The sequence below is a fragment of the Microchirus variegatus genome (genome assembly GCF_963457635.1).
Source record: "Microchirus variegatus genome assembly, chromosome: 10".
NCBI classification, from domain to species: Eukaryota; Metazoa; Chordata; class Actinopteri; order Pleuronectiformes; family Soleidae; genus Microchirus; species Microchirus variegatus.
In genome coordinates, this window is record NC_139811.1 from 20,196,980 (window position 1) to 20,224,029 (window position 27,050).

The 27,050-nt window shown below is 42.7% G+C and overlaps 1 protein-coding gene across 1 annotated transcript in view; it reads right to left on the reverse strand.

Moving 5' to 3' along the window:
* The window catches only part of vat1 (vesicle amine transport 1), a 36,655-nt gene extending 10,682 nt beyond the window's left edge, over positions 1-25,973 (reverse strand). The window contains exons 1-4 of the mRNA XM_083896864.1: positions 25,347-25,973; positions 19,002-19,209; positions 3,080-3,250; positions 1,416-1,505 (exon numbers count right to left, since the gene is read on the reverse strand). Of these exons, the coding sequence (XP_083752990.1) occupies positions 1,416-1,505; positions 3,080-3,250; positions 19,002-19,209; positions 25,347-25,778 (901 nt within the window). The 5' untranslated portion in view covers positions 25,779-25,973. The remainder of the gene's footprint in view (positions 1-1,415; positions 1,506-3,079; positions 3,251-19,001; positions 19,210-25,346) is intronic.
* Positions 25,974-27,050: the final 1,077 nt, after the last annotated feature.

Below are 27,050 nucleotides of genomic sequence, written 5' to 3' on the forward strand. Positions count from 1 at the left end.
CGGTGGTAGGTGGCGCCACATGCCATAACATGATTTCAAAACATAAACATGATTTGCAGTCTGCAAATTTTTTTATTTTAATGCAAATATTTTGTCTGTACTGTTGTTGTTGGTGAGTTCAGTTTGTTATATGAACATTATTCCTGAGTCTCTGTGACATATTACGAGGATTTTATGGCCAGTTGCTTTAGATGTATTACATAATGCACCTTTAAAGGTAATTTTTCTGGACTCACCAGTTTATCAATTTAAAAGGTCCATTGTGCAACATCCATCCATCCATTATCTACCGCTTTTTCCTCCAACAGAGGGTCACGGGGGGTGCTGTGCCTATCTCAGCAGACATTGGGCGATAGGTGGGGTACACCCTGGACAGTTCGCCAGTCCATCGCAGGGCCACATATAGAGACAAACAACCATTCACTCACACTCTCACACCTACGGTCAATTTAGAGCGACCAATTCACCTAATCCCCATATCGCATGTTTTTGGACTGTGGGAGGAAGCCGGAGAACCCGGAGAAAACCCACACACACACGGGGAGAACATGCAAACTCCTTGCAGAAAGGCCCTTGTTCCGAAGTTGTTCCAAACGGGGCTCGAACCCAGGAACCCGGGTCTTCTTGCTGCAAAGGCAAGAGTGCTAACCACTACACCAACCGTGGGCCCCCACTGTGCAACATTTAGGCAGAAATACTAAAATATATAATCATTTTCAAATAAAAAATTGTTTTTATTAGTTGTATTATGAAGCTTAATCTGCAAATATGAAGGAACCACATCCTTACTGATGTGAAGGTCACCATAGTTATCTGATGCACTCCCACAAAGAGGAGATCTCTGTTTGAAACAATCTGCACTTACACCAATAAATAGCCCCTTGTCTGCCACAGAAACTTTTCTCATTTTCCAGGGGACTTTTCAGATTACCAGGAACTTAAAAGGGGCAGGGCTCTACGCTGATTGGTGTAACACATTTTGTAGCTGTTTAAGCCAGTGTGACTGTAACCCACCTTTAAACAAGACCTTAACGAGGAAGAGGAGGTTTGGGCGGGACTTTGAGTCAGCGACACAAATCGGCTGAGCATATATCTGAACAGCCGACAACCTGGTGGAACTAAATGTGCGGCACATTCGACCTTATCAGCTTGATTTGAATAAATTATTCTATAAAAGTTCCTGGAAATGTTGGTGGAAAACAGCGTACCCTGCTGGAAAAAAACAACATAGACCAGAATAGTTTCCATGGACATAGACTAGCCAACATAGATCAGCATCAAAACACAGCAAAATGCTGGTCTGAGCTGGTTTTTTAAGCAGGATAATGTCAAAAAAATGTTACACAGTGGATCTTGGAGCTGTTTATTGAAAAAAAATGTAATCCCAGGTAAAGGATATTTCTCTTTTGACTTACCATAAGTGATAAGTTTGCCCATAGGCTTCAGCAGGTTGTAGGCCTTATGGGTGTCTGATCCTCCGAGAGGGTCCAGTATTATGTCCAGCCCTGGAGTGGGAGAGATAAGAGTTAGAACCGGTGTGAATTCAGAGGGAGCAGCGTGCCAAGTCTCTTCAACGGCCCCCCCTACACATGATAGAGTTCACTGGGAGTTGTGAGTGTAGCCAAGTTGTGCCATGTTTACATGAAGAAGAACCCATGATTGTGCCAAGAGAGGAGAGGAGGAAAGCGGTGGGAGATCCGTCTTGTTTTATGTTTTTTCAATCTTGTCGCTGATAAGAAAAGACGGATAAAATGCCTTTCCATCATTATTCATTCCATTCCCGCGTGAACAGAATAACAGAGCAAACTACTAACAGGTGGTAAAGCATGACAACAGGTCTATTAAGGTTTCTCTGTGGCTCATTAATGTCTGACCTTGTCAGCTCAACCTTAGTTCTGCTAGACGGGGCCCCCCTTCAAATTGGGCCACCCTTGCTTGCTCCACTAAACCCTGGTTCTGTGGATTTGAGGAGGCTCACAGCAGGACTCCTCCTTGACCACAGCACACACACACACACATTGACAGTGAGCCAAAGACAGAGGGAAAGGTAGTGAGCTGCACATTGATCCACATTGCTAATGAGATACATTCTGTCCAAAGTGTCAGTTCCCGCTCTCCTCCTATCTGTCTCCGTCTCTCCATGCTACAAAGAACAGAGACAGCGGGGACTATGAAATGAGCCTCCAGCATAATAAGAGTCTCCGTCCTGCTAAGAAAACAGCAGTGGGCAAAGGAAGAAACAGGAACTGGATGGCTTTTTTTTTTCTCTCCCTCCATTTTGCTGAAAAGCAGCAGCAGCATTCAGGGCCACATCTACATAGAGAGTGAAATCATCAGCACTGAGTGCAAGGATTATGTTTGGTTGGGAAAATGACTCGCGACGTGCTGTGTGGTTTTGCTGAGAACCGTGTCACACTGAAGTGTATGAAAGTGTATATTCTCCGTCTTTGTGGCTCGTTCAATAATGCGCACAGTATTATTTTCTTTGTCTTATGAAATTATCTCATAAGACGTGAACTATTACTTTAAATCCTGACTTGTGGGGCCATTTTTGAAACACTACAAAGTGCAGCTCAGCTCACCATTGTATGGATTTGGAACAACAAACCTTGAATTGGAGTAATGTGAACGCGACACATTATTCAATATACAGTAAAAAAAAGAAACACAAACAGCCTCTCTGTCATAAAGCAAGGTATAATTTAAAAAGTAATGACTGTTAATGCCACAAACACGATAATTTGAATATAAATAAACATGAAACAACTGAAACGCAGAGACCAAAATGTGCATTTGAGTATTATTTCCTTTTCTCTGTTTGTTTGTGTAGGTTGTTCTTAGTTTAATGACCTTTACTTGTTCTGCCTTATTCTGCATTCCCTTTTATCTCTTCCTCTTGCGATATGACATTATAGTTTGTGCAATAAAATAGTGAATAAAGTTGACAAATCAATGGACTGCAGTGTGTGTAGATCCGCCCTAGATTCCCAAACAAAGGGTGCCAAAATCAAACTGTTAAATTAGGTGGAAATGGATCTTTGGATCACTGTTCCCAACGTTTGATGACCGCGTGTATCACCTTTTGGGCTGATCTTGCGCACTTCCTCCACATAGTCCTTGGTGCGATAGTCGATGGCGTGCGTGACGCCACCCTGGCTGATGGTCTCATGTTTGCTGGCCGACGCGGTGCCGAACACGGTCACGTCCTTCACCGTCTTGCACAGCTGGGTGGCTGCGATGCCCACGCCACCTGAAAGAAGAAGAAGAAGAAGAAGAAGAAGAAGGGTGGGGTTAATTATATCCTAACGATTTTGTGAAAAAAAAAAAAATCAATTTAGAGACACGACTTAGGATCGATTCTACGACAAACGCCGCTGACAAGAATTCAAGACGAGTCGAGATTGATCGTTCAAGGCACAAAAAACAAAAAGACGTTCTCCGTGGCAGGTAAATGTGATTTACATTATTACATTATTGCCCCAAATAAGACAGTCAATGTGTGGACGTGTTTTGCTCTGGGGTATGTAAAGACTGCATTGAACACAATCACATTAACCCAGGCAGCCTGCAGGAGAATAGACACACACACACAGGAGGAGAAAGTGGCCATTGTCACTCAAATGACACATCTATTTTTTTTTTGTTTGCTTGTTGAAAACAACCTTGCAGAAAAATTCCACTGCAGGACAAAAAAAAAAGTCACTGAAGCATCTGATTCATTAGAAAAATAGAAGTGGATGACATTCTAGGACAAATGACATAAAAAAAACTGCTTTTTACACTACCTGAAAACACTCTGTGTGCCACACAGTGGCCGAAAGACTGTGTGCTTTCAGGTATCTGCAAATGCTCTCCCTGTATTTGGAAGTGTGTACATTGTGGAAAAATGTGTTTGCAAAAGCAGCCAGAGCAAGAAGTAATAGGTGACTGATAAAGCAGTGGCTTGTTTGAAGTAGGGGTCGACTTGAGGACTTGAAATGAACGGTCGTCTGCGAAAGGTCGAGACCAAGCAAAGAGAACAAGACGATCTGATAAGACAGAGTAAAGGAACATGTTCAAAAAAACACCCAGTTAAAAAGTGGAATAGACGAGGATGTGCGACAGGTTTGATGAGATCCTGATTTGGTTTCCTGAGGCAGCTGAAGATAAACATTTAGTAAACACACGCCTGGTGAGACATTCACAGAGACAGGAGGACGGACACATGCTCGCGTGTGAAACGTCTTTGCACATTTACATTTTCTCCTTGAATTTTTCATCACTTTCTTTGTCCCTAGAAACTGAGAAAAGGAGGAAATGACAGCAGACTCATCAGTTCTGTGGCTGTGCAATCATTTTCTTTAATGATATGTGATGACGAACATAATATCTACAGAATATAAAAGAGTTAATGGCATAATTTGTGAAGATCGGTCAGAATACAGTGCATTAGATGACAATGATTCACCTCTGGCCTCTTTGTCTTTTTGTAAAAAACAGCCTAATGGCACTATTTTCTATTTTCTCTAGTTTCTGACTGTGCCTGAATTATCACATGTACTGAAAAATCGAATAAATCTAAAGTCTAATAATAAGATTAATGCCTATTCAGGTGCTCCTCTGTACTAATCTCAGACCAGAATTATTATTCCTAAATGTGCATATGAATACTATTCCAACTATTCCACAGCCTTTTATTCCTGTTTTTTGACAAAAGCCCTCTAGGCACTTTGTAACACAAATGGTTCCCAAGTTAAAATATGGAAGGAATAATTAGAAATGACACATTTCAGTCTTTTTCAGTTTCAGAACAAAGAGCAAATATTTCTCTGGATTTGTGTGTTTTTTCCCCCGCTCTGACAGAATCCGTGTGAGGAGAACAAACCTCTCTGCATTACTGTAATCACACATACTGACACTGAGGGGAAAACAAAAAAAAGCTAAATCAAAGCTGTTGCGGTTGGATGCGAGTGTTCTTTGCGGCTGCATTACAACATCACCATCTCTGCTCGTCCTCAGTGAGAAACCAGGTTTTTGTTGCCAAGGAAACCTCGGCCAAATTGCCAACAATGACTGAGCAAAGGGAGCCATTTTGTTTCATTCAATGCTCTTCTGCTGAACATGTAAGAGTCATCTGACGACAATCACACCGCTATCACTGGGTCGGTCATTCATTCATTTCAGACGCCACCTGCGAATGTGTGGCCTTAAAGTATAAACAGTGCATTTACAGTTAAATGTCAAATTTTAAATAAATGCAAACACTACATGCAAATATGCATTTGTTTGCCTGTGACTGTGTGTGCTGGGCAGTGTTTGAGCTGGGTTATGAAAATGTTTCTGCTGCCATTCATTCACCGTCTACCGCTTTATCCTCCACACAAGGGTCGCGGGGGCCACTGGTGCCAACCCCAGGGCGAAAAAGCAGTCCATGGCAGGGCCACACAGAGACAAACAACCATTCACAGTGTCCAGTTAACCTCTGCATGTTTTTGGACTGTGGGAGGAAGCCGGAGAAGCCGGAGAAGCCGGAGGAAACTCACACACACACGGGAAGAACATGTAGAATGCAGAAACTGGGTGGTTTTGCTGCCGTTGGCTGTTTCTGACGTCATTGACCATTTTTATAATAAGCACAATGTAAATCAAGTGGTGGGAGAGAGAATTAAATTTCTCCACTACTTCTGGTCTCTGTTTCTTAGACTTCTTCTTGGACTCTGTCCAAATGACAAGTTGAAACGTTTAAAAAGAGAGGCTGCTTCTATTGGCTCTTCTTCTAGAGTTGTTTGCAATTGATTGTTCAATGTTTTATGCCAACTAAAAACACTATTAATATCTTCTTACTCAGGCCTAGCGCAGGCCTTTGGTGTAACTTTTTTGCATTCCTGTACTTTTGCCACCATCCATTTTAATTTCTACCCATTCACTTCATGTTTATTTGGGTACATTGGTGCGTGCTGTGATTGATATATACCTGTGCTCATTTCACATCTCTGTAATTACCATTTTTGCTATTGAAAACACTTCAATTAAAGGAGGACATATTATGCTAAATCAACTTTTTATTCGTTTTAATACTTATATTTGGGACTCTGGAGGCCCTATCAGTAGGCAAAGAGTGAAAAAAGATGACTCAGTCATGTTTTTGTGGTCCGACTCAGTCTAAGTACAGGAGATAAAACATGTGATGTTGACTTCCGTACTCATTGGGACGTCACAATGATATATTCCTGGAATTGTTGTCTTGCGGAGCTACGCTTTGTCCTTAAAAAAAACGCAAGAGTGCAGGCTATGGCAATAGCATCTGAAAGAGTGGAAGTCTGCGGAGTGTTCTATTCTTGGCTGCACAGTGCAGCACAGAGTTCTACACAAACTTCCAGCCTCAGAGGATTTACGTGTCCAGTGGATACATGTTATATATGACAGCAATGTGCCTGCTAAAGTCGACAAACGATGGCTTTTCCACTTGCTAACTGCTGTTAGCTGCCGGAGCCTCAGTGATGCTGACGTAGTTTCCTGTGTCTCATTTGCATTTAAAGAGACAGGCACTCAAAACAGGGCTGTTTTGGCAGGGTGATTGAACTGCTGTGGTGATTCATTCTTATGGTATTTTGACCAAAGCATGTCACAGACATGTTCGTTAGGACACCAGGGAACTAGGTTAATTTGGAGAAATTGGGTATAATATGTCTCCTTTAAAAGATCTTGAATTATAATTTGACTTCCGTATTTTGACGGTGCCATGTGGTAGTGCTCCCATCATGTTTTAAATCTATTACAGAGTGAATGTTGGCCTGAAGGCCGACTTTAAAAGTCAGAAAAACTAAGCTCTTTGGTGGAGATGTCTCTGCATTGACAACCAAATAAGTGGATAATGGAGAATGAGTGTCATAAGGCTTTAACTCATCTGTCACGTATGAAACACACGTTTGTCCATACTCACCTCATGACTCTGGACTCTTTGTCCAGGGACTTTGGACAAAGAGCCTTTATCCCAAAACATTAGTATTTTAATGACCAAGCAAACCTCAGTTACAGGTGTAAAGAGGTGCCCGACAGGATGATGATGATAACATCACATGGTAATATTTAACCAACGCTGCTGTCATAAACACAGTGATTCCCTCTCGTTGTTTGACGTCAGTAAGTGAAGGGAGAGCGCGACTGTAAGTGCGAGACGACAACAGGGCAAAACAAAAGTTCACCATGGTAATACTTGTGTTCCCAGGGAGAAACTGAGACCACTGAGGGAGAAGGTACCTGTCACTAAATCCCCTGAGAACAATCTCCCAACTGCTGATCTCCCATCACAAGACTGACTGCTTAGCCGTGCCAAGAACCCTTCACCGCACCCCAAACAAAACACACACACACACACACTGGGCAAAAGAGACAGGAGCAGAGCTGCAGACCTAAAAGGTCTGGAGTGGCTGAAAGTTCCCCGCTAATCTTCACAACTATGTACTGCGATTAAAATATTCACAGTTCTTCAAATTCCTGTTCTTTCCTTAATTCTCGATTGAGATTTTTCTCCTCCAAGAGAAAGCTCTTGATGGGGGTTGCAATGGGAATGAAGACCATCCACAAGCACTTAGAAATAGCAGAAGAAGCAACATTCTTGCTGCAAATTCCATTTGTTCCTGCTTAAATTGCATTGTTTACACTTAAAAATTAGGAAACAAAATAACGTCCACATATCGATTTTGTTTTCTCTCTCAGGAGAGGAACAGGATACACAGCAGGGTTTTGTCCTCCCTCCTGAAAACCTCACATACTCACATTCTGGCACAAATTGCACTTGGCTTCCACAACATGACTGTGAGCAGCAAAGAGGAATTTTCCCCAAAACACAGAGGAATCCAGACTCGACACTGAGGCCACTGTTGTTGCTCCACACCCAGAGATAATTCACGAGGGGACGAAGATATATCAGAATTTTTTATTCGAATTCAGTACTCTGCCTCAACCTGACGTCCATATTAAAGCTTTGTGCCGTCATTGAATGAATATGATCTTTCACTCTTGTCACAGCGTGGGCAGTGGGATGCACCATGGAGCTACTGTCACCACCGAGTACTAGGGATTAGCTCTGTGTTGGTGCTTTTTTTTTTTCGTTTTACTTCTACTTTTGGTTTCCACATTTCTTGAAGGACTCTCGTCTCTCCGAACCTATCATTAGCCTGCGGCTGACAAAAGTATGAGATACAAATGTGAACCCAAGTGTCTCTTTTTTACCCAAACTCGCTGTGGCGGCTTTACAACGTTAACAAACCAAACCAAATAAATTCTATTTTATTGCCACTCTGTGCAGCAGCAAAGTAACACGGCCGAGGGTTTGTGAACGTGTGCACTGGTGAGGTATTATTGTGCATTATGTAACTTTGGTGTTTTTCTTAGATTAGGCTGTGCGTGCGTGTGTGCTCTCACCTTTAACGTGCTGTCCGTGCAGTAAACAGGAAGCACATTTTTAGTTACCGAGTGAGTGTATTAAAAAAAAGAAAACATCCTTTGTGTGCGAAGGTGGCCACTATATGATTTCCTGAATAAGGTGTTTCACAACATTTCAGACATGTAGAGGCACAAAGTATATACTCTCTTTCCGTACACAAACACAGCTTGATTTTACATCTTAGTGAGGACATAATGCATATGACATAACTAAGTGTCTTACCTTAAAGGTGCCATATGTAAGAATGTGGCCAAAAACAGTTACTACATTCAAATTCAAAATACCAAAGCCTTTTAGGTTTCGTTTGCTGACGTAACTGGCAACCCGTGGGTGCTCGGCAGCTGAGACTCTACTGACTGCAATGATTGGTAGACGGCGGTAGGTGGCGCCACATGCCAAAACATGATTTCAAAACATAAACATGATTTGCAGTCTGCAAAATATGTATATTTTGTCTGTACTGTTGTTGTTGGTGAGTTCAGTTTGTTATATGAACATTATTCCTGATTCTCTGTGACACATTAGGAGGATTTTATGGCCAGTTGCTTTAGATTTATTACATAATGCACCTTTAATTCTAACCCTCAAGGCATGTCTTAACCCAGAGAAAGCCCTTTAAACTTGTGAGGCTAAGACAAAATGTCCCCACAAAGATATAAATGCAAGTACACACACATGCTCACAGGTGTCCTGACCCAGGTCTCCCATACACCTGTGACTGTTTGCTGTGGTTAGGGTGGGGGTGGATGGGGTCATTTGCCACTGCAGCGTCGAGACTGTGAGCGAGTAATGTGATTGGCGGGTTAGGTTGGAGGTTGCCCTGGTTTCCCTCTCTTATCAGTGCAGCTGATCTGCCGCCGGCGATGCCAGGCCGGGGGAACACAGAGAGACGGTTCAACCACACAGCCCAGACTCCCGCTTAGTGGTCACACTGAATTAGCATTCTCCAAACTAGGGTATAACCTCCCGAGCAGACAAAGTGGAGGGCGAGCGGCGGAGAGGAAACAACATTTTCAAGCCACATCACGGCTCCCAGGAACAATGAACCATAAAAGTGAGAGATGTAACTACACTCATAGCAAAGGGCTTTGTCAGCTGGTGAATAATGAATGAGATAAATAATCGAGAAGGGAGTCCAGGGAGGAATTAAATGCTGTACTTTTTTTTTTTTTGCAATAATCACTCTTCCCAACCATTTCCTTCCCATTTTTCAATCCCATCTGCATTCAGCCGTACACCAGAGGACCATAAAGCCTGAGGAGCTGCCTACAAGCCTGACTGCAGCCATGAAGATATACACCAGGAGGCTAATCTCATCCACCACACCCAGGAGATACAGAACAGCCACCTGTTCCACGAGCTTTAAAATCCAGCGTGTATGAATCAGTGACATCTAATTGCAAGACTGCAGATTGTGAGACTCATCCACACACTGTACATCAGGGAACTACTGTGGCCTACGGTGGTTATTCTATTTTTGCGTAGAGTAAGCTTTCGTCCTTTTCTGAGATGATTATTCCAGGTTAGAAGAGCATTGTCTGTTTAACTATGGCGATTATGTCTGCTGTGCCAGACGAACTCTGTTTGAACAGTATTGTGTTTGAGATAAATGCGTAACGCGATTTGATTGTTGCTTAGAAAATCAAACATTTCTCAACTTCTGGTGTAGCAGTGGACCCACAACACCGCTCGATCCCTCCGTCCATCCATCTTCTACCGCTTCATCCTCCACATGAGGGTCACAGGAGGCGCTGTGCTCAATCTCATCTGACATAGGGTGATCTGTGATACCACTTTATTCGAAGTGAATGAAATGGTGTTGATGTGATGCCGCCACCACAGTGTATATGTGAGTCGTCCATAAAGTACTTAAAGGTGCCATATGTAAGAATGTGGCCAAAAACGGTTACTACATTCAAATTCAAAATACCGAGGTCTTTTAGGTTTCCTTTTCTGATGTAACTGGCAACCCGTGGTTACGTGGCAGCTGAGACTCTACTGACTGCAATGATTGGTAGATGGCAGTAGGTGGCGCCACATGCCATACATGATTTCAAAACATAAACATGATTTGCAGTCTACAAAATATTTTTTTTAATGCAAATATTTTGTCTGTACTGTTGTTGTTGATGAGTTCAGTTTTTTATATGAACATTATTCCTGAGTCTCTGTGACATATTAGGAGGATTTTATGGCCAGTTGCTTTAGATTTATTACATAATGCACCTTTAAAAGTCACATTCTACGACCATGAAAATCCAAACCATTTTCATTTAAAAGCAAATATACACCAACGCAAACATACCCATGGAGAGTACATTGATTTTCTGCTCATAAACTGTCTTCTAGCGTTTACAGGAAACATTAGAAAACAAACACACTTTCCTAAGATTGTAACACAGGTGTGTTTTAAGTCAGAATTTCACCTTCACCGACAGAGTGTACAGTGTTTACTTAGCAAAGCTTCAGGCATCCAGGGTTCAGAATGTTCTGCAGAGATAATGCTATTTGACAAAAAGCAGTATAAGAAAAAAAGATATCTGCTTCTTTGGCAACAACATTGTAAAGACTTGAGGATGAAAGCCACAGACTAATACCAATGATAAAGCAGACAAATGCTCTGGGGCATATGAAAAAAGTCCATATCAAGAACAATTTATGAGAATCGCCTTGATATCTTTGATCGTTTATGTAGAACAAGAGATTGCAATAACATCACAATTGAAAACCCCCTTGTTAGGCCCCATGCCACTAGCAAATATCTTGAGTTGCAGCATATTAACCACAAAAGCAAACAAAACAAGATAACCCTTTTAGTTATTGTGCCCCCAGATCCCTTTTGCCTGTACTTCCTTTAAAAAGGTACCATGTAACACTCCTGCAAACAATGATTTCACCATCAATCCACATCTAAAAGGTTAAAACTCAGTTTCCAGCACCAGGATGTTTACATTTTTGGATCAAATTCGGCACCTGCGGCTCAACGTTTGAACTGGCTCATGTCTATTAAAACAGGAGAATTCGTTTGGCTTGAAGTTGAAGGACACCGAGGACACCACATACCTTTGGAAAAAAAAAAAAAGAATGCCTGCATTAAATAATGAGCAGCTCAGCTCCACTGATTAGCATTAACAAGGACTTAACCTCTCCAGTATGGCTGCTGTCACCCATCATCCTCAAGGTTGTGCTGCGCCCACATGCAGCTGCTACAATCCTCTCACATCAAACGCGTTTTTTTTTTTTTAAAGATAATCCTCAGTGCAACCTGTTGTAAGACATGTTGTATCTGTAAAAGTAAGGAAGCTGCTAGTATTGGCTGGCGCCTGGCGGGGGGAAATAAAAGGCTTAATTACGGACAGATTAAACAGCTCGAGGAGGACATGTGGAATCTGTCACATAAAACTCAAAGGAAGGATATGATTATTAACACATGTAATTTAGTACCAACAAAGCACCTTACAGAGCAATTAAAGAGTATTTTTTCCCAATTGGAAATGAACCACAGCTCAACATCGGTGCCAAAATGTCACAAAGTCTTGACACGAAAGGGCAGGGTGATGGATGCTCTAGAGCCAAATCACCAGATAAACTAAGCTAATTTCATATTATGCATTCCACATGCGCATACACAATGCGCGACACTTGACGGTCACTCAAGATCTCATAAATAAAACAGGTGGACGTCACCATTTGGAAGCAGCAGAGCCCCCATATGTATACAGGAATGTGTGGAGTGGGTGGGGACGGCGCGGTGGCTGCTCCGGAGTTCATAAACATCAGGACCAGTTCATGGGGAGGTCGGAGGAAAAGCTTGTGAGCCGGGCACCGCCGCCGACCCAAGAGATACATTCAAATGTCGCTGAACTTCCTCCCGCCCAGGCCCTCTGGGGAAAACAAAGGGGGAAAACGTGTGCACGTTCCCCAATGACGACGACAACCAAGCGCGGATATGTCGAGGTTGTGCAGGGGGAGCGGAGGTTACAGAGGGCTGGAAGGGGGGGAGGAGGGGAAGGGGGGGAGGAGAAGGGAGGATGCAGATGTGTGGTGGAGAAGAGAGGCATGATGGGAGGAAATACAACAAGCTATTGTTTGGAGGGGGAGAGAGGGAGAGATCCACGAGAGAGGCAGCTGAGGAATATTCACCAGGGTTAACACACACACACACACACACACACACACACACACACACACACACACACACACACACACACACACACACACACACACACACACACACACACACACACACACACACACACACACACACACACACACACACACACACACACACACACACACAATTTAAAGCATGACCCGCTGATTGTCAAAGCACCTGCCACACATTCAGAGCTGGTCACAGCTAAAGGTCACAATTTATAAAAGGAAATCACAGTATGTTGAACATTGTGTTTCCAAAAAAAATCTACTATTCCTTGAAGCATTATATTCCCTACTTACTGATTGATTTAGTTTCTGCTTGTTGTAATTCTATAAGGTACTGTGTGCACACAGCAACTTTTGCATGGACGCCTCTCCGAGAAGAAAAATTGCGGGGAGTCATCTTTAAAGCTTTGTTTTGGTCCTTTTCCAACAACATTTCCAGGAACTTTTATTACCAGGAACATATTTAGCTGGGGGAAAATAATTCCCGGTCATCTGTGTGGTTTGTGTTTCCACCGGACCTCAAAGTTCCAGAAATGACGTACGGAGGAGCGTGCCGCACATTTTGTTCTGCCAGCTTGCCAACTATTCATCCGTACACCTGTCTTTTTTTTTGCTCCATATTTTTTAAATGACCCATTAGCGAAATTAATAAGTTCTTCTTTCTTCATCTTCATTTAAAGGTGGGTTAAACAGCTGCGAAATGTGTTACACCAATCAGAGTTCTTCAGCACACAGCCTCGCCCCTCGAGAGTTCTTGGTAATCTGAAAAGTCCCTCGTACTTCTTTCGGTGAATTTTTGGGTTCGAGGGAAAGCTATTTACAAAATTAGGTTTTTTCAAAATCCTGGGTAAATGCGGTGGAAAAGTGAAGTCATGCCATTATTCTGCCTCTGTTTGGTTTTCATGAACACAAACGACGCATCCTTCATCTGAAAATGGGCTCTGTCAAGCAATACTACCAGACCTGAACGTTTGTGTGTATACAGGAAGGGATTATCTATTGACAGTTGGGCAAGTTACTCTAAAAAGGTAACTAGTTACCATACTAGTTTACTCAGCCAATCGTCATCACTTTTGCGTTTGTCTCGTGCCCTCACCAAGGACAAGGGGGAGCAAGGCTCAGAGGTCTGATGTAAAACAACTACCTTCAATATAGTAACGGGACACATTTTTTTTGTCAGTAAAGGTAACGGCATTATAATAATGAGAAGAGTAATCAATTAGATTACTCGTTACTGAAAAAAGTAATGCCGTTAGTAACGCCGTTATTTCCCATCACCGTTTATTGACGTGTGATTAACCAACTATTTTGAAAATCAATTGATTATATTTTATTCACATAAAACCATGTTGTGTGATTTCGGCTCCTTCAATGGAGCTCCTCTATGAGAGTAAAATAAATATCGTCCTCAAATCTAACATTTGTCATTTTGTGGTTTGGAAAAGAATGATCGACGACTAATTGAGTAGTCAAGATGTTCAGCACATTAATCAGTAATAAAAATAATCATTCGGCACAGCCCTACCTCTTTGACATTTATATTCATCATCATCATCATCATCATCATGATATTATATCATATTATGATGAATTACCTGTGTAACTGGATGTACTTAGGACATCTGGTTATGTTCCTAGCGTGATGACATCAGCGGGTCATTAGAAGAATAACCACGAGCCAGGTCAAGTGAGGATGAGCCCCTCAATCATTCACTCCAAATATGTACTAAGAGCAGAAGATTCATGGGAACGCAGGAAAATAAATTGTGTCTGCTGAGATTAGAAGCTGTTGATTTCATGGCCTACAGACAAACAAAGCGCACTGGTTTTAACCATTGTTACGACTATTTATCACTACTTTACAATTGCTCAACACAAACTGGTCTGACAGGAATGCAGTGCTGTGCAGACACGTCTGATACACAAAATCTTTGCTGTGTTTTGAAGATATACGACGAAATATGAAGTCTTATGAGACAGTGGGAGGTGCCAACCACATACTAATACTATATGTGGTAAAAACGGGGTGTGTGCTCATCAGGATGTGGGCAGGGTCGCGAAGAAACACAATACTTGCTCATTTCTGTTTCACAATCAAAATAAAAAGTGTTCTTTTTTTGTGTTACATGGAATTGATTTGGATCAATACTTAAAACTTGAGAAGTGAGACAAGGAATTGAGCCGATTGAACGGTGTCTTCAAGAGAGATGTTTTTTTGTTTCCAAAAAAACATTTTGAAAAAGGCTTGATGATAAAACAATCACCATTATTATTGCACTGCTTTCCTCAGTGGTAATTTGACAAAAGAACAAATGTTTTAAATGTTCTATGAAAGGGGAAAACAACCATTTCTTCATCTTGTCTTTTGTGTTTAAACTTGAACAAAATCATTTTTTTTGACATTTATTATGAAGATTCATCATGACTACTTGGCATTTGGATATTTTCTTGAGTACATACATAAATTATTAGCGGTTTAAAACACAAACGTCAGAACCCGATGAGTCACAAGATGATTGACAGGACAAAGAAAACCTTTTGTTTTTAATCAAAAAACAGTAATTTTAAGCATGCAATCGTGAAACAAAATGTATTTCAAATGATCGACCAACTGTATATTCAATAACAGAATAAAAGCTCATTATGGTTAGTTTTTTTTGTCTAAACCTACAGTGCAAATGCAAATATAGTCAACTGACCTTGATAGATAACTGATGAATTCACCAAATTGTTCTGAAACAATGAATATTTTCTGATAGCGTCGGGATGAAGTGATATCATCCTCATCCGTGAACCTTAAACATGAGGTAACTGCTTCACTAAACAGAGGCAACACGCTGTAAAGAGAGATGTCTTCTTCTAACACTGTCATGTGACAAGGACTTGAGTGATGACTGCAAATATCTGTCAAGCAGTGATGTTTTTTAAAAATGGCTGGGGATAGCCGAGTGGCAAATGCATCAGCACGGACGTCTTATTACCAGCTAAGTTGTTTGAAACCATAGCCGTAGATACTCCAGGTTGAGTTATCAATAATATATTATCAGACACAAAAAGTGGTTCTGAGAAATCCTTACTGAATTGATTATTGCTATTGATTGTCGAATGATTGATCAGCGTATGTGTAAACCCTGGCTGTGATATTACAAAAAACACATATCAGACGAGAGAGAGGTGTACACACACACACACACACACACACACACACACACACCCCCCCCCCCCCCCCACACACACACACACTCTCGCTCGCTCTCTCCAATGCTCTTTGAACCTGTCACAGTGGATACCTTTGATATCCTCTAATCAGAGAACTTCAGGAAGACATTTTGACAGATTCCCCACCCTGAGACACACACACACTTGCGCTTCAGTCATCGTGAGGACCCTCATAGACATGATGCATTCCCTAGCCCATTACCCTACCCTTCACTATCACAACTAAGTGCCTAACCCTAACCCCAACATTTACCCTAACACTGACCTAAACCTAATTCCAACCCTAACCCTGCCCTAATACCAGTACTTAATCCTCAAAAAGCCGGTTTAAATTGTGCGGACCAGCCAAAATGTCCTCTTAAATATACGTTTGTTTGACAATTGGTCCACACAACTTATTTAAGACCTGTACACACACACATTTGCCATTCCTTCATAGTGAGGACTCTCATAGACATAATGCACTCCCTAGCTCCTTACACTAAACCCTAACCTAAACCCAATACTAACCCTAACCTGAAAACTAGGTCTTAATCCCCAAAAAGGCCCAAAATGTCCTCACTCTATATGGTCCTCACCTCACAAAGCTACAAATACAGGAACACACACACACACACACACTGGTTTCCATGACTTCAGAAGAGACTGCATTGATTTACTGTACATGCATTTCCTGGAGACTAACCTTAACCATAATCACTAGTGGCTTAATCCTGATCCTAACCTTAATCTGAGCCCGACCTCAGCCTTACATTAAAACATGTCTTCACCTTATAATGCAGTCATCTACGTTATGGGGACTTGATAAGGAAGACTAGTCCCTATAATGTGACTGTGTACACAGATTTAGGTCCCTACAACATTAGGAAAACAAGGTACACACACACTCAGCGTGTGAGTCATGCCGCCTATCGAGTAGAGTCTGCAGTGTCACCTCACTCACCGTTAACACCCACAGCTTTTCCAAAGGTGCTACCATCACGCGCGCTGCCATCACAAAGCTTTAGCTCCTCAGCGGAGCATCGAGCACTTTGATAATTACTCGCACATGCACAGAAACGACAAGCGTGCAGGGCAGGCAGACGGTTTCAGCAAATGTTTTTGTCGTAGCCTCAGTAATGTGCTTTGAAAATTCTGATGTCCGGACAGCTGCCGAGCCAAGACATGGCAGCATGCCCCGAGAAACCAGAGACGCCGCCTCCAAACCAAACCGGCCGGGGGGAAAAGTGTCTTCAACACCACACTTCCTCAGGCAGCATTCTTCTCCTATAGCAAACCTCAGGCGACATGTGTATTCACAGGGATGAGTGACATCAGCTGAATGATATTGTGTATGCAAACATTTGGGATTCCTCTGTGACCAAGAATCCCACAACGATGGCTATGCTGTTTGCTGTTATTCAGCTCGGGGCTGAACTCCAGTTTGCCTGATTCAGTGTTACCGCGTTCAATCCAAGGGACGCACGTCCACCTGGGCTGATTGTTTGTCAGAGCTCTGTCTCTGTCATGTTTTTAATCTCCGAGCGAGGAAACGGGCTCAGGTTTCACGTCCCTTAGCAATCTACACCCACACACTCTCCCACATGTTGAAGGATCTTTTTGTGACTCCCTTTGCACAGTTTGAGTAAGAACAAGAGGGAAAGTAAGTGAGAGCTATATAGAAAGAGAGAGAGACCATTTTTGGTGATTTGCTCTCATTTTCTCCAGCTGGCCTGGCTGTGAAAACACAGCAAAATCAAATGCTCTCTGGCTCCGTGCATCCCGCCCCAAAACAGGTGCTTTTACTCCCTCAATCCCCCAATTAGAGTTCCCACTCACTCATTCTGAACTTTGACCTTACACTCCAGGTGGCAGGTGCTACGAGCAGCCATATCGTACATTAGCAGCGGGATCCTCTCCAAGAAGCAATATTTTAATATTTTAGAGCAGAAATGTATAAACAAAAGGAGCAGACCTGGAAGAAATGGGATAAATATGTCAGGGTGTTTCCTCAGAGCCATAACACAAGATTCACATCTGTGCACTGAACTTTTGCAGAACGGCTTCGCTTAAACAGATCCACTGTGCGTCTATACCTTCAGTTAGCAGCGTTTATTGCAGGGCTGCTGAAGGCGGATACTGTGATGAAACTGATTAAATGTGGTTTTCAGTTGCAGGATTACAACATTGTTAAGTTTTACTTTGTGACATTTAGTCAGAGCAGCTGAAGAAAACAGGAATAAAAAATGTGTGTGTGTGTGTGTGTGGGGGGGTAATTTGAATAGTTTTCTCTCCTAGAATCGTGATATTTCTACTAGCGTTGTGAACAAAATCAGTGCCAGGAGCCAATTTACCTCAAAAACTATTGGAAGTTTTTTTTTTCTTCTCCAGTTACATCTGAAGGAATGTTCATTTGAAGGCTCACGTTTGTGCTCTGTCCTGTTCTTGAGAGTCTATTTATTTTGGCGCAGCATTTGATTTGATTTTCTTGCAGCATTGGCTGAGGGAACACTGAGTAGGCATAGCCAAAAAACACTTTATTTTGTCCTTGGCGTGATTGGATTTACTCTATTATTAGCAGGGGCAGCTAAATGTAGTAGTTAACTTTATAAGCATTCTGCTGTGTGCGTGAGTGTGTTATGTTTTTTACCATTTCTCCCCCATTCAATTGAGATAAATGCCAAACTGACTGACATTTGTTGTGCATTGATTTTGGAAATATGAGTGGGATGTCGTCTCAAGAAATGTTATTATTATTCAATTTTGGTTTAAGGGGGTAAAGAACATGATGATTATGAATACTGTATTATCACAGTACTTGTAGAAATAACGGAAGCATGTGGTCCCAGTCCTATAATTTAGGCATGGGAATCAGTATCAGTCAGTATCGGTATCAGTCCGATCCGCTGCAATCCAGAAACCCGACATATCACATTTTTCCCTATGCACAGACTGTAAAAATGTAAATATATTTTCTTTAGCAGAGTCATGTTTGGACTGTTAATTTCTTCTTTACTTGTATACAGTTGGAGAATCATGTCATTGAAATGGCACAAATGTGTGGTTAACAGCTTCATAAATGATCTAAAATGACTGTTTCAGACCAGTGGTATCATCTCATCCCTAATATAATTTATGCTAAACTGAGCCATGGTTGAAGTTGTTGACATATAATGACGAGGCTTTAGCGCCTGTGTGTTTGTGTGCTCACCTGCAGCAGCGTGGACGAGGATGCTCTGGTTGGGCCGCAGGTTGCCGAAGTCGAACAGCATCATGTAGGCGGTGATGTAGTTGACGGGGAGCGCCGCCGCGTCCTCGAAGCTCATGCCCTCCGGGATGAGGAAGGTGTAGCTCGCCGGCACCACCACCACCTCCTGCCAGAGCCCAAAGCGGCTCAGCACCATCACCTTATCGCCAACCTGGAGCAGAAAACGCAGGAAAAACACAGGCGCTTGAAAAACAATGTGAAGCGAGGGGGCTTTCAATCATGCTCCCATGTCCTGTTAATGAAAACAATGTGGCTTAATGTCAGGTTTAGCTCCAGATAAAATAGGAATTATGAGGCTGGAGCCGATTCCAGGCAACATTGAACGAGAGGCAGGGCGTGTTTTAGATAAGTTTGCTAATGTATCACAGGGCTGACAAAGAGACAAACAACTTTTCAGGCTCATACGGGCAATTTGAAGTCGGCAAATAACCCATAACTGCATGTCTTTAGACTCACAGTTCAGGAACAATATGGTAATAGTTTGGTAATTATTTTGCAATAAAAAAATAATAATTTCTATCATTCTCACCGAGTTATAGATTGGTAGTAACAATAGTAAAAGTGTACAACACTGTAATATGGTAATTACCAATTCCCAAATACTTTAATGTGAAGGTATTACACTGAGAGTAATTCTCATTACGCAAGCTATTTCCTGAAAATGACATGACAACATTTCCTCCATATTACCACACTGATCGTTATTACCAAGCTGGAAACTGCATTACAAAATAAGATAGTATTATCATAATATCACCAAGTTATAGTAATATATTACTGGCAGGAAGCTGACATAACCCAGAGAGAACATTCAGAACAACGGCCCCTGACTGAACTAGTTTAAAACTGGAATCTTCTCGCTGTGAGGCGATGAAGTTATGGATATTAGTTCTTTAAAAACTGTTTTATTAAACTTAAACCAAGTCCTGCCAAAACGTAACTCGATAAAATAAGAGGATCTGCTGACAATTCAGTGCCCCGGGAGGTTCCAGACTTGAGCGGAGCATCCTGTGATCTGTGGCCTCACAGTGGAAAAGATGCCGGCTGTGAAGCAGGAATACAACGCTTGCTTACAACAGCTTACGTGCAAAGATGAGGCAAACTGTTCCAACAACAAAGGCTACTTTGAGTCCCCTCCAAGTTCGATTGCAAAATATGTGATTATAATTAGAGATTTTGTCACTGAGGAAACCACAGGCGTCATTTCCTGCATGTCCTGATCGACATCTTGGAACTTTCTGCTCTCTAGTTATCCAAGCAGGATCCACCGATTCACAACTGTCTCTTTCCAGAAGGACCAGCTCGGATGTAAACTTCCCCCGGCGCCTTCACTGACCAATCAGGAGAGCCCACTCGAGGGACACAGGAAACAGAGACAACTGCAGAATTATAACTCTCTTCCTGTTTTCTTCCTCCCCCTTATCCACCTCTCTCTCTCTCTCTCTCTCGCCCCATTTCCATTCTTCTCACTTTTTCTCTTCCCTTCTTTCTCTTTCACTTCCTGACTCCTTTTCCTCTTGCAACTTTAGAACGTCTTCCTTCCCTTTCTCCAATAATTCTGTCTGCGTCTACGTCTTGCCGCCTTTCTTACCCCACTTCTTCATCGTCCATGGTCTTAGTCTGTCCCTTCTTCCTTCCCTCGTGAGGATTGTCCCGTGTCCCTTCTTCCTCCGGGACAATGAGGCACATCTTCTCCCCTGGCTTCCCTTCACTCATCAGAGTCCCTGCCAGATTCTTCCCCATGGCTGAGCTTAAGACAAGCTCTTTCCTCCTGGGAACAAACCCTCTCTACAAGAGTCTCTCTAATGGTCTGGAGGGAGCCATGCTCCTCGCTGTCAAGCCACTCCAATTAGAGAGATCTCCCTCTTTCTTTCATATCCTCATTTTTCTGCCTGGGTCAGGTTTGTTTGGTTTGATTGCAAACTATAGTTCTACTTCAGTTTCCTTTCCCTTTTCTTGCTGTGGCACTTGTGGCATCTTCGCACTCATCGGTTGTGCCGTTTCAATTGGGGGTAAAGTGTGGTTACAGATTGATAGACGGGGGAGTTTGGGGCCTTTATAGGAATCTCAACTCAAACGTGACTCACATGCTGCCATTCAGATGCATCTACTGCTATTATTCTGTGCCCACGTAGAGCACGCGAGTTACCGTAAAGCTGTGAAGGAACATTTAAGGCCAAGCGGAGCAGCCTTGCAACACTTCTCTTACGCCATCGTCACAGCGTGACACAGAAATTTTACAGACACTTTGTGCATTTCCTCTCTGCTTTCATGCCACTGCATCGAATGTAGTCAGCGTCGAGGGGTCACGGGTTCTGAGGGAGCGCAGAGGACAAAGACACTTCCAGTTTTCTCTGTGTAAGAATGGAGTAATCATATGGTGATTCAGTTTTGGGGCATGCAGGCACCCGAGTCAGCTGCTTTGTGGCAAAGAGCTTTGTTGAGCTCAGCAAAAAAACAATATAAAAAAAAAAAATGATCAGGAAAAGTCAAAGGACAAGCAAATTTTCTGACACAGTGTCACCGAGTCAGGTTCAAGCACAAGATGATTCTTACATGAATCACCCACACGAAACCACAAGGCTCCTGTATACGCTGTGTGTGTAAGTAACAGGAAACCACAGCTACCCAGAGTCAGTGTACGTTTGTGTGCTTTATCATGAATGCATGATCGCAAGATAAGAAGCCACGCCCTGCTCACTGTGACAGGAGGGCCCGTCCATATCGTGCAAACAAATGGCTTAGGTCCACATCTCGATTAATATTAGAAGCCTTGATGCGAGTGTACTCTTACAATGTGCAGAATTTATGAAGAACCAAACTGTGCTGCGAGTGAAAAAAACCAGAGCTGACACATCTGATTTTCTTTCTTTCTTGAACACAGCAGCTCATGTCCAACTGTCACCAGGCCACGTACAGTTTATGAAAGCAATCTGGAAAAGTTGTGATCATGGAGAGAGGGATGGAGGAAGAAGGACGGATGAAGAACAGGACCTGAGGAGGATAAAAGAAAGCGAAGGAGGGTGATTGAAGGCACGATAAGAGGAACCGACTAAGAATACAAGTGATGGAGGAAGAATCAAGAGATTAAACGAAGAAAGAGAAAGAGAGAGACAGATAAAGGGAGAGAAGGAGGGATGGAGGAAATACCAGACTGACAATGTGGGCCAGAGGAAGGTAATTGAGAACATATGGGTCAGATCTGAGTGAAACTCACAGAGGAAGAGAATGAACATTAAAAGAAAAAGAAAAAAAAAGGTCAGGAGGAGGGAACAAAAAGTGCTGATGTTTAGAGTCACGGGAGTTTGAGTGTGATTTGTGATATTTCCCCTCTTCTCTCTCTTACTCACTACTTTTTTTCCCCCCTCGTAGGTCATGTCGGGTGAGCTCATTGTAGTATTACTTCACTCAGCTTTATTGTCCGTCCAAGGGACGCTTGGTTAGCAGCCGTTATTGAAACACAACATGAGGCATGCAGTAATAAATCCACATAAAAACATCAGAGCCAGCGAACATCAAAACAATCAACAAGCCAAGGGCGCGGGGGGGGGGGAGGCTGTTCATCATCTTAGGAGTTTTAAAATACTCCAACCTTCAAAACTCCACAATATTTTTCTGCAAATTCACTTCTTCTTTTAAATTCAAATTTGTAGGAAGTGGGTGTTGACATTAGTTGGGTCAGATATTGAAATTAAACACCTTTCAGGTATCGACCAAAAACTGAAAATGTGCCGTCATTCCATATCAAATGTTGCTACCTTAGGAGCTACTGTAATCAACATAAAGAGAGCCAATTGGGATGCAGCGTGTCGTTTGACCAAGAACTATCTGTGCTCGTGATTGGCTGTCAGGAACCGGGCAGGAAGTTGCGACCAGAGACGGAACACGGAAAAGATGCAAGAGAACAAAAGGTTGACTAAAACTAAATAATTTTCAATTTTTTTTATTTTTGCAACATAATATTTAGTTGAAAAAAGGATTTAGTATTGAAGCTTTTAATCAATTCCCAGCCCTATAGACGTTCATGAAAAAAAAATCAAAAAATCAATCACACTGTACTTAACTAACGGTGTTTATGTTGCATTATATAATTAAATGTGTCCATAGTATTTGTGTACACTGCAGTGGGGAGCAAACATTCAGACACACCCGAGTGTGTGTGTGTGTGTGTGTGTGTGTGTGTGTGTGTGTGTGTGTGTGTGTGTGTGTGTGTGTGTGTGTGTGTGTGTGTGTGTGTGTGTAGGGGGACAGATATTGACATGCAGATGGATAAAGCTAACAACAAAAAAAATGTAGTTGCCATCAGGGTCAGCACATTCCCTCTGAGTTGGCTGCCAGCAGATCTTAGAGATCTGCTTCCATTAGAAAGATTGGCTCTTGATTTTATAAGCTGAGGGCTGCAAGGGGGGACGTGGAAGTGAAGCCTCGGTGACAAGCTGTGAGTTTGTGCATGTGTGTGTGAGATCATGCATGACCTTTAAATGCAATCTACTTTATACTGATAATGTGGAAAGAAGCAGTTAAGTCTTTTGGAAACACAAAGGGGTCTTTACCCTCGGCAGCATCTTGTCACCATCACTGATCACGTCTGCACTGACTCTTCTATTCCGTGTGGATGTGACAGAGCTGACAGACATATGTGCCACTCCCTCCCAGCCAGATATGCACAGAGACAAACACTTGTGCATCACACATGTGACCGTGCAAGCGTGTGTTATCCACAGATATTAAGTGGCTGGGTGTGAGGAAACGGTGTGAGTCAACACTGGGATGATTATGTCTAACATTTTTAGTCTTTACAGCCTAATGGTCTTTCAGAGGCGTTACCGTGGTGATGCCATGCAGCCTGCAGGAGACAGACATATAGACCTGTGACTCATCACACACACACAATCACAGTCTCTATCACTTCTTGTCATTCCAAGTTGATTTTCATTACAATGTACAGATTGTCTCGTGGTAACACTTTAAATGTATATCTGTACATATGTCATGAGAGGTGAGAGGCTCTGTGTTGATAAAGAGGACGAGTGATCCCGTCTCTTAAACGATTGCGCCGCGCCCTTTCCGCTCGGTGCGTCTGTCTGTGCGCCACCGTCGCTCCCCCGTTAACAAAAGGCGCGCGTGGCTCCGAGCTCGCCACCGGTGTTAAGTCAGCCATGTTAACAACCGTGACTCGCCCCAAGTCTCCACAATAAAATCCTTTATTGATTAATAATTTAAATATCAATTAAGCTGAAATATGAATGACAGCATCCAGAATTGTAAATGTGCATTTAAACCTAAACCCATAAAGGTTTAAACTGTATAATGGAGAACTGTGAACCCTCTGCATGACACATAGTTAAAACATTTTTTTTATTATTATTATTATTCTTGTGCCATTATTAATTTTCTAATTTTGTTATCGCTCATATTATCTACACAAGACATTAAAAAAAAAGAAACGCAAGTGAGTCAAAAGCTTTAAATTTGAAATCGACACCGCCTCATTTCCGGTCTCACTGTGCGCTTGACACAGCTCTTGCGCGCTGTGGCGCACATCAAAGCGCGCGCGCGCGCACACACACACACATAGCGTAGGTGCAGCCACTGGTGGAAAGTAACAGCATCACCCACAGATGACAGATCTGCATGTGTCCATGTACACTTTACAACACACGAGCACACACACACACACACAAGTGGTGAATGCAACAATGAGTCCACCTCCGCAACAGAAACTGCTTTGCCTCAATCCACACCAAGTTGTGTCATTCGTGCGCACACGCAGCACAGACAGAGAGGAGCGGAGGGGCGACGCCTGCTGCTGCTGATTGTTTCATTGTACTCAACTCGTGTCACTTTCACACTTTAATTTCCCTCTATGAACACATTAAAAGGCAACATGAGCACAAAATCCCCGCTTTGACACAAGTGATGTCTCTCCCTTTTTACGCACAAGTAAAATAACTGGATGAGCAGCCAGAGCAAACCCACAAAGGAGACGTTTTTCTGTGTGTTAAGCCCGTCTGTGTTAATCGATTGACACGATAGCCTTGAATTGACAGATTAATGACACAGTTGTTGACTGTGAGCAGCAGCCGCTGCCTCTGTCTGAGCTGCGAGCAAAGCCGGACACGCCCATATCCAGGCGCATCTGCTCGCGACCGAACTGAAAGCCAAACCAATATTCATCATTTTAAACAGCCATGAAACATAAAACATGAGTAAAATGTGATTTCAATGAAGAAGGAAAAAAGAGATTTAGAAAAAAAGAAAAAAGAAAAAACAGCCACGTGTGCTTACTTTTCTGTCTGTCACTTCTTCACCCACAGCCTCCACCACCCCGGAGCACTCCATCCCCGGGGTGACCGGCGGGGACGGCATCCGGTCGTACAGCCCTTGTCTGGCCATCAGGTCAGCGAAGTTCAGCCCGCAAGCCTTGACCCGGACCAGGATCTCGCCAGCCTTGAGCGCCGGTTTGCCTTTCTTCACCTGCAGCTTCACTTTATCATAACCCCCGTAGCCGGTGAGCACCAGAGCGCGGTAGGTGAACGCCTCCTCCTCGGGGACCTTCTCGGTGGCGGCCGCGGGGGAAGCTGCGGCCTCGGCGGCGCCACTGGCGGGAGCAGGCTCGGTCTTGGGCGGCTCAGTTTTGGGCTCCTCCGCTGGTTTTGTCTCCTGCTTCTGGTCCACGGCGTTTTGCTCCTGGGCAGGTGCTGCGTCCTCTCCAGACATTGTGCAGGGAGTTGAGAGACACTGATGAGTCTAGAAAAAGAAAAAAAATAATACTCAGAGGCTTTTTGTGCCTATTGTTGCCGTGGACGGACTCGTGGTTTTGCTGCTGGAGCTTTTCTTGCAAATAAAGACAAAATTGCGAGAGTCTGAGCGTCTTTTATCAGCAGTCTTGCATGGAGACACAAACCCTGACAAAGTGAGCTGATCAGTGGCCACTGGCTGTCAACGCCGCGCTCTCATACACAGTGTGTGAGTGGGACGAGACACAAAGCAGCCTGGAAAACACGGAGCGCTGCTGAAACGCATGGACTGGCATGTGAAAATGGGTGGGTTCGGCTCTTTGGGTTGGGCCATAAGATGAAGCCTCTATATTGCATCAATCAGAGAGGTGATTTGCAAAAAAAAAAAGTCCGCTGTGGCACAACAGGCAAATAAAGTAGGAACCAGCTCTTGGAACAATCTAGTGATTGCTCCATTAGATTATTAATGTGAGGTGGCCAGAGCAAATAAATAGACATAATAGAAAACTCTCTAATATAACACCATAGGTAAAGACTTTTATAGCCTTCATGGGGCCCTAAGGAAATTAGATGTTGGGCCCTTTATCAACAGCAATAATAAAGCAGTAAATGACATGATGATGTGGGGGGATTCTGATTTCAATGGTAGCAAAATCAGAAGAATGTATTCAAAATGACACAATACTAACCAGGTGAATATGGTGTTAGTCTACTAAAAAGTAACAAAATAAAACAATGCATTTATTTCTAACCATGACTTTATAAGTTTTGGGGGGAAAAAACAGAAAACTATAATACATATTGATATTATTTTATCATTAAATATTAAGGTAAAAATAAAACACTACAAGGAAAGGTCTAATAACCGCACAAAAGACGGTGTAGAATAAAAATAAAAATACTTCAATCGTAAAAAAAAGAGATAGGAAATGAAACAAGATAACAAAAGAGTTTACGATCAAAACGTGTTAAGAACTTGTGTCCTACTGAAAACTATACGACTCACTGTTATTGTCATGCACAAACGATAAAATAAAACAACAACATAACGAGATGCTCTAGGGGGCCTCCTGGTGGTCACTCTGTATAAGAGAGAGACAAAATTAGAGTCACCATTAGGACGTTCACACCGGCTGCCGGTTCCCAAACCCAATTTGAACCGGCCGGCTCATTCAGACCGAAAAAATAACAGGTGCGGATCCGCAAAAGTTGGTTCTCGAGGGAAGCAAGAAATAACTGGTTCTTTCCTGCG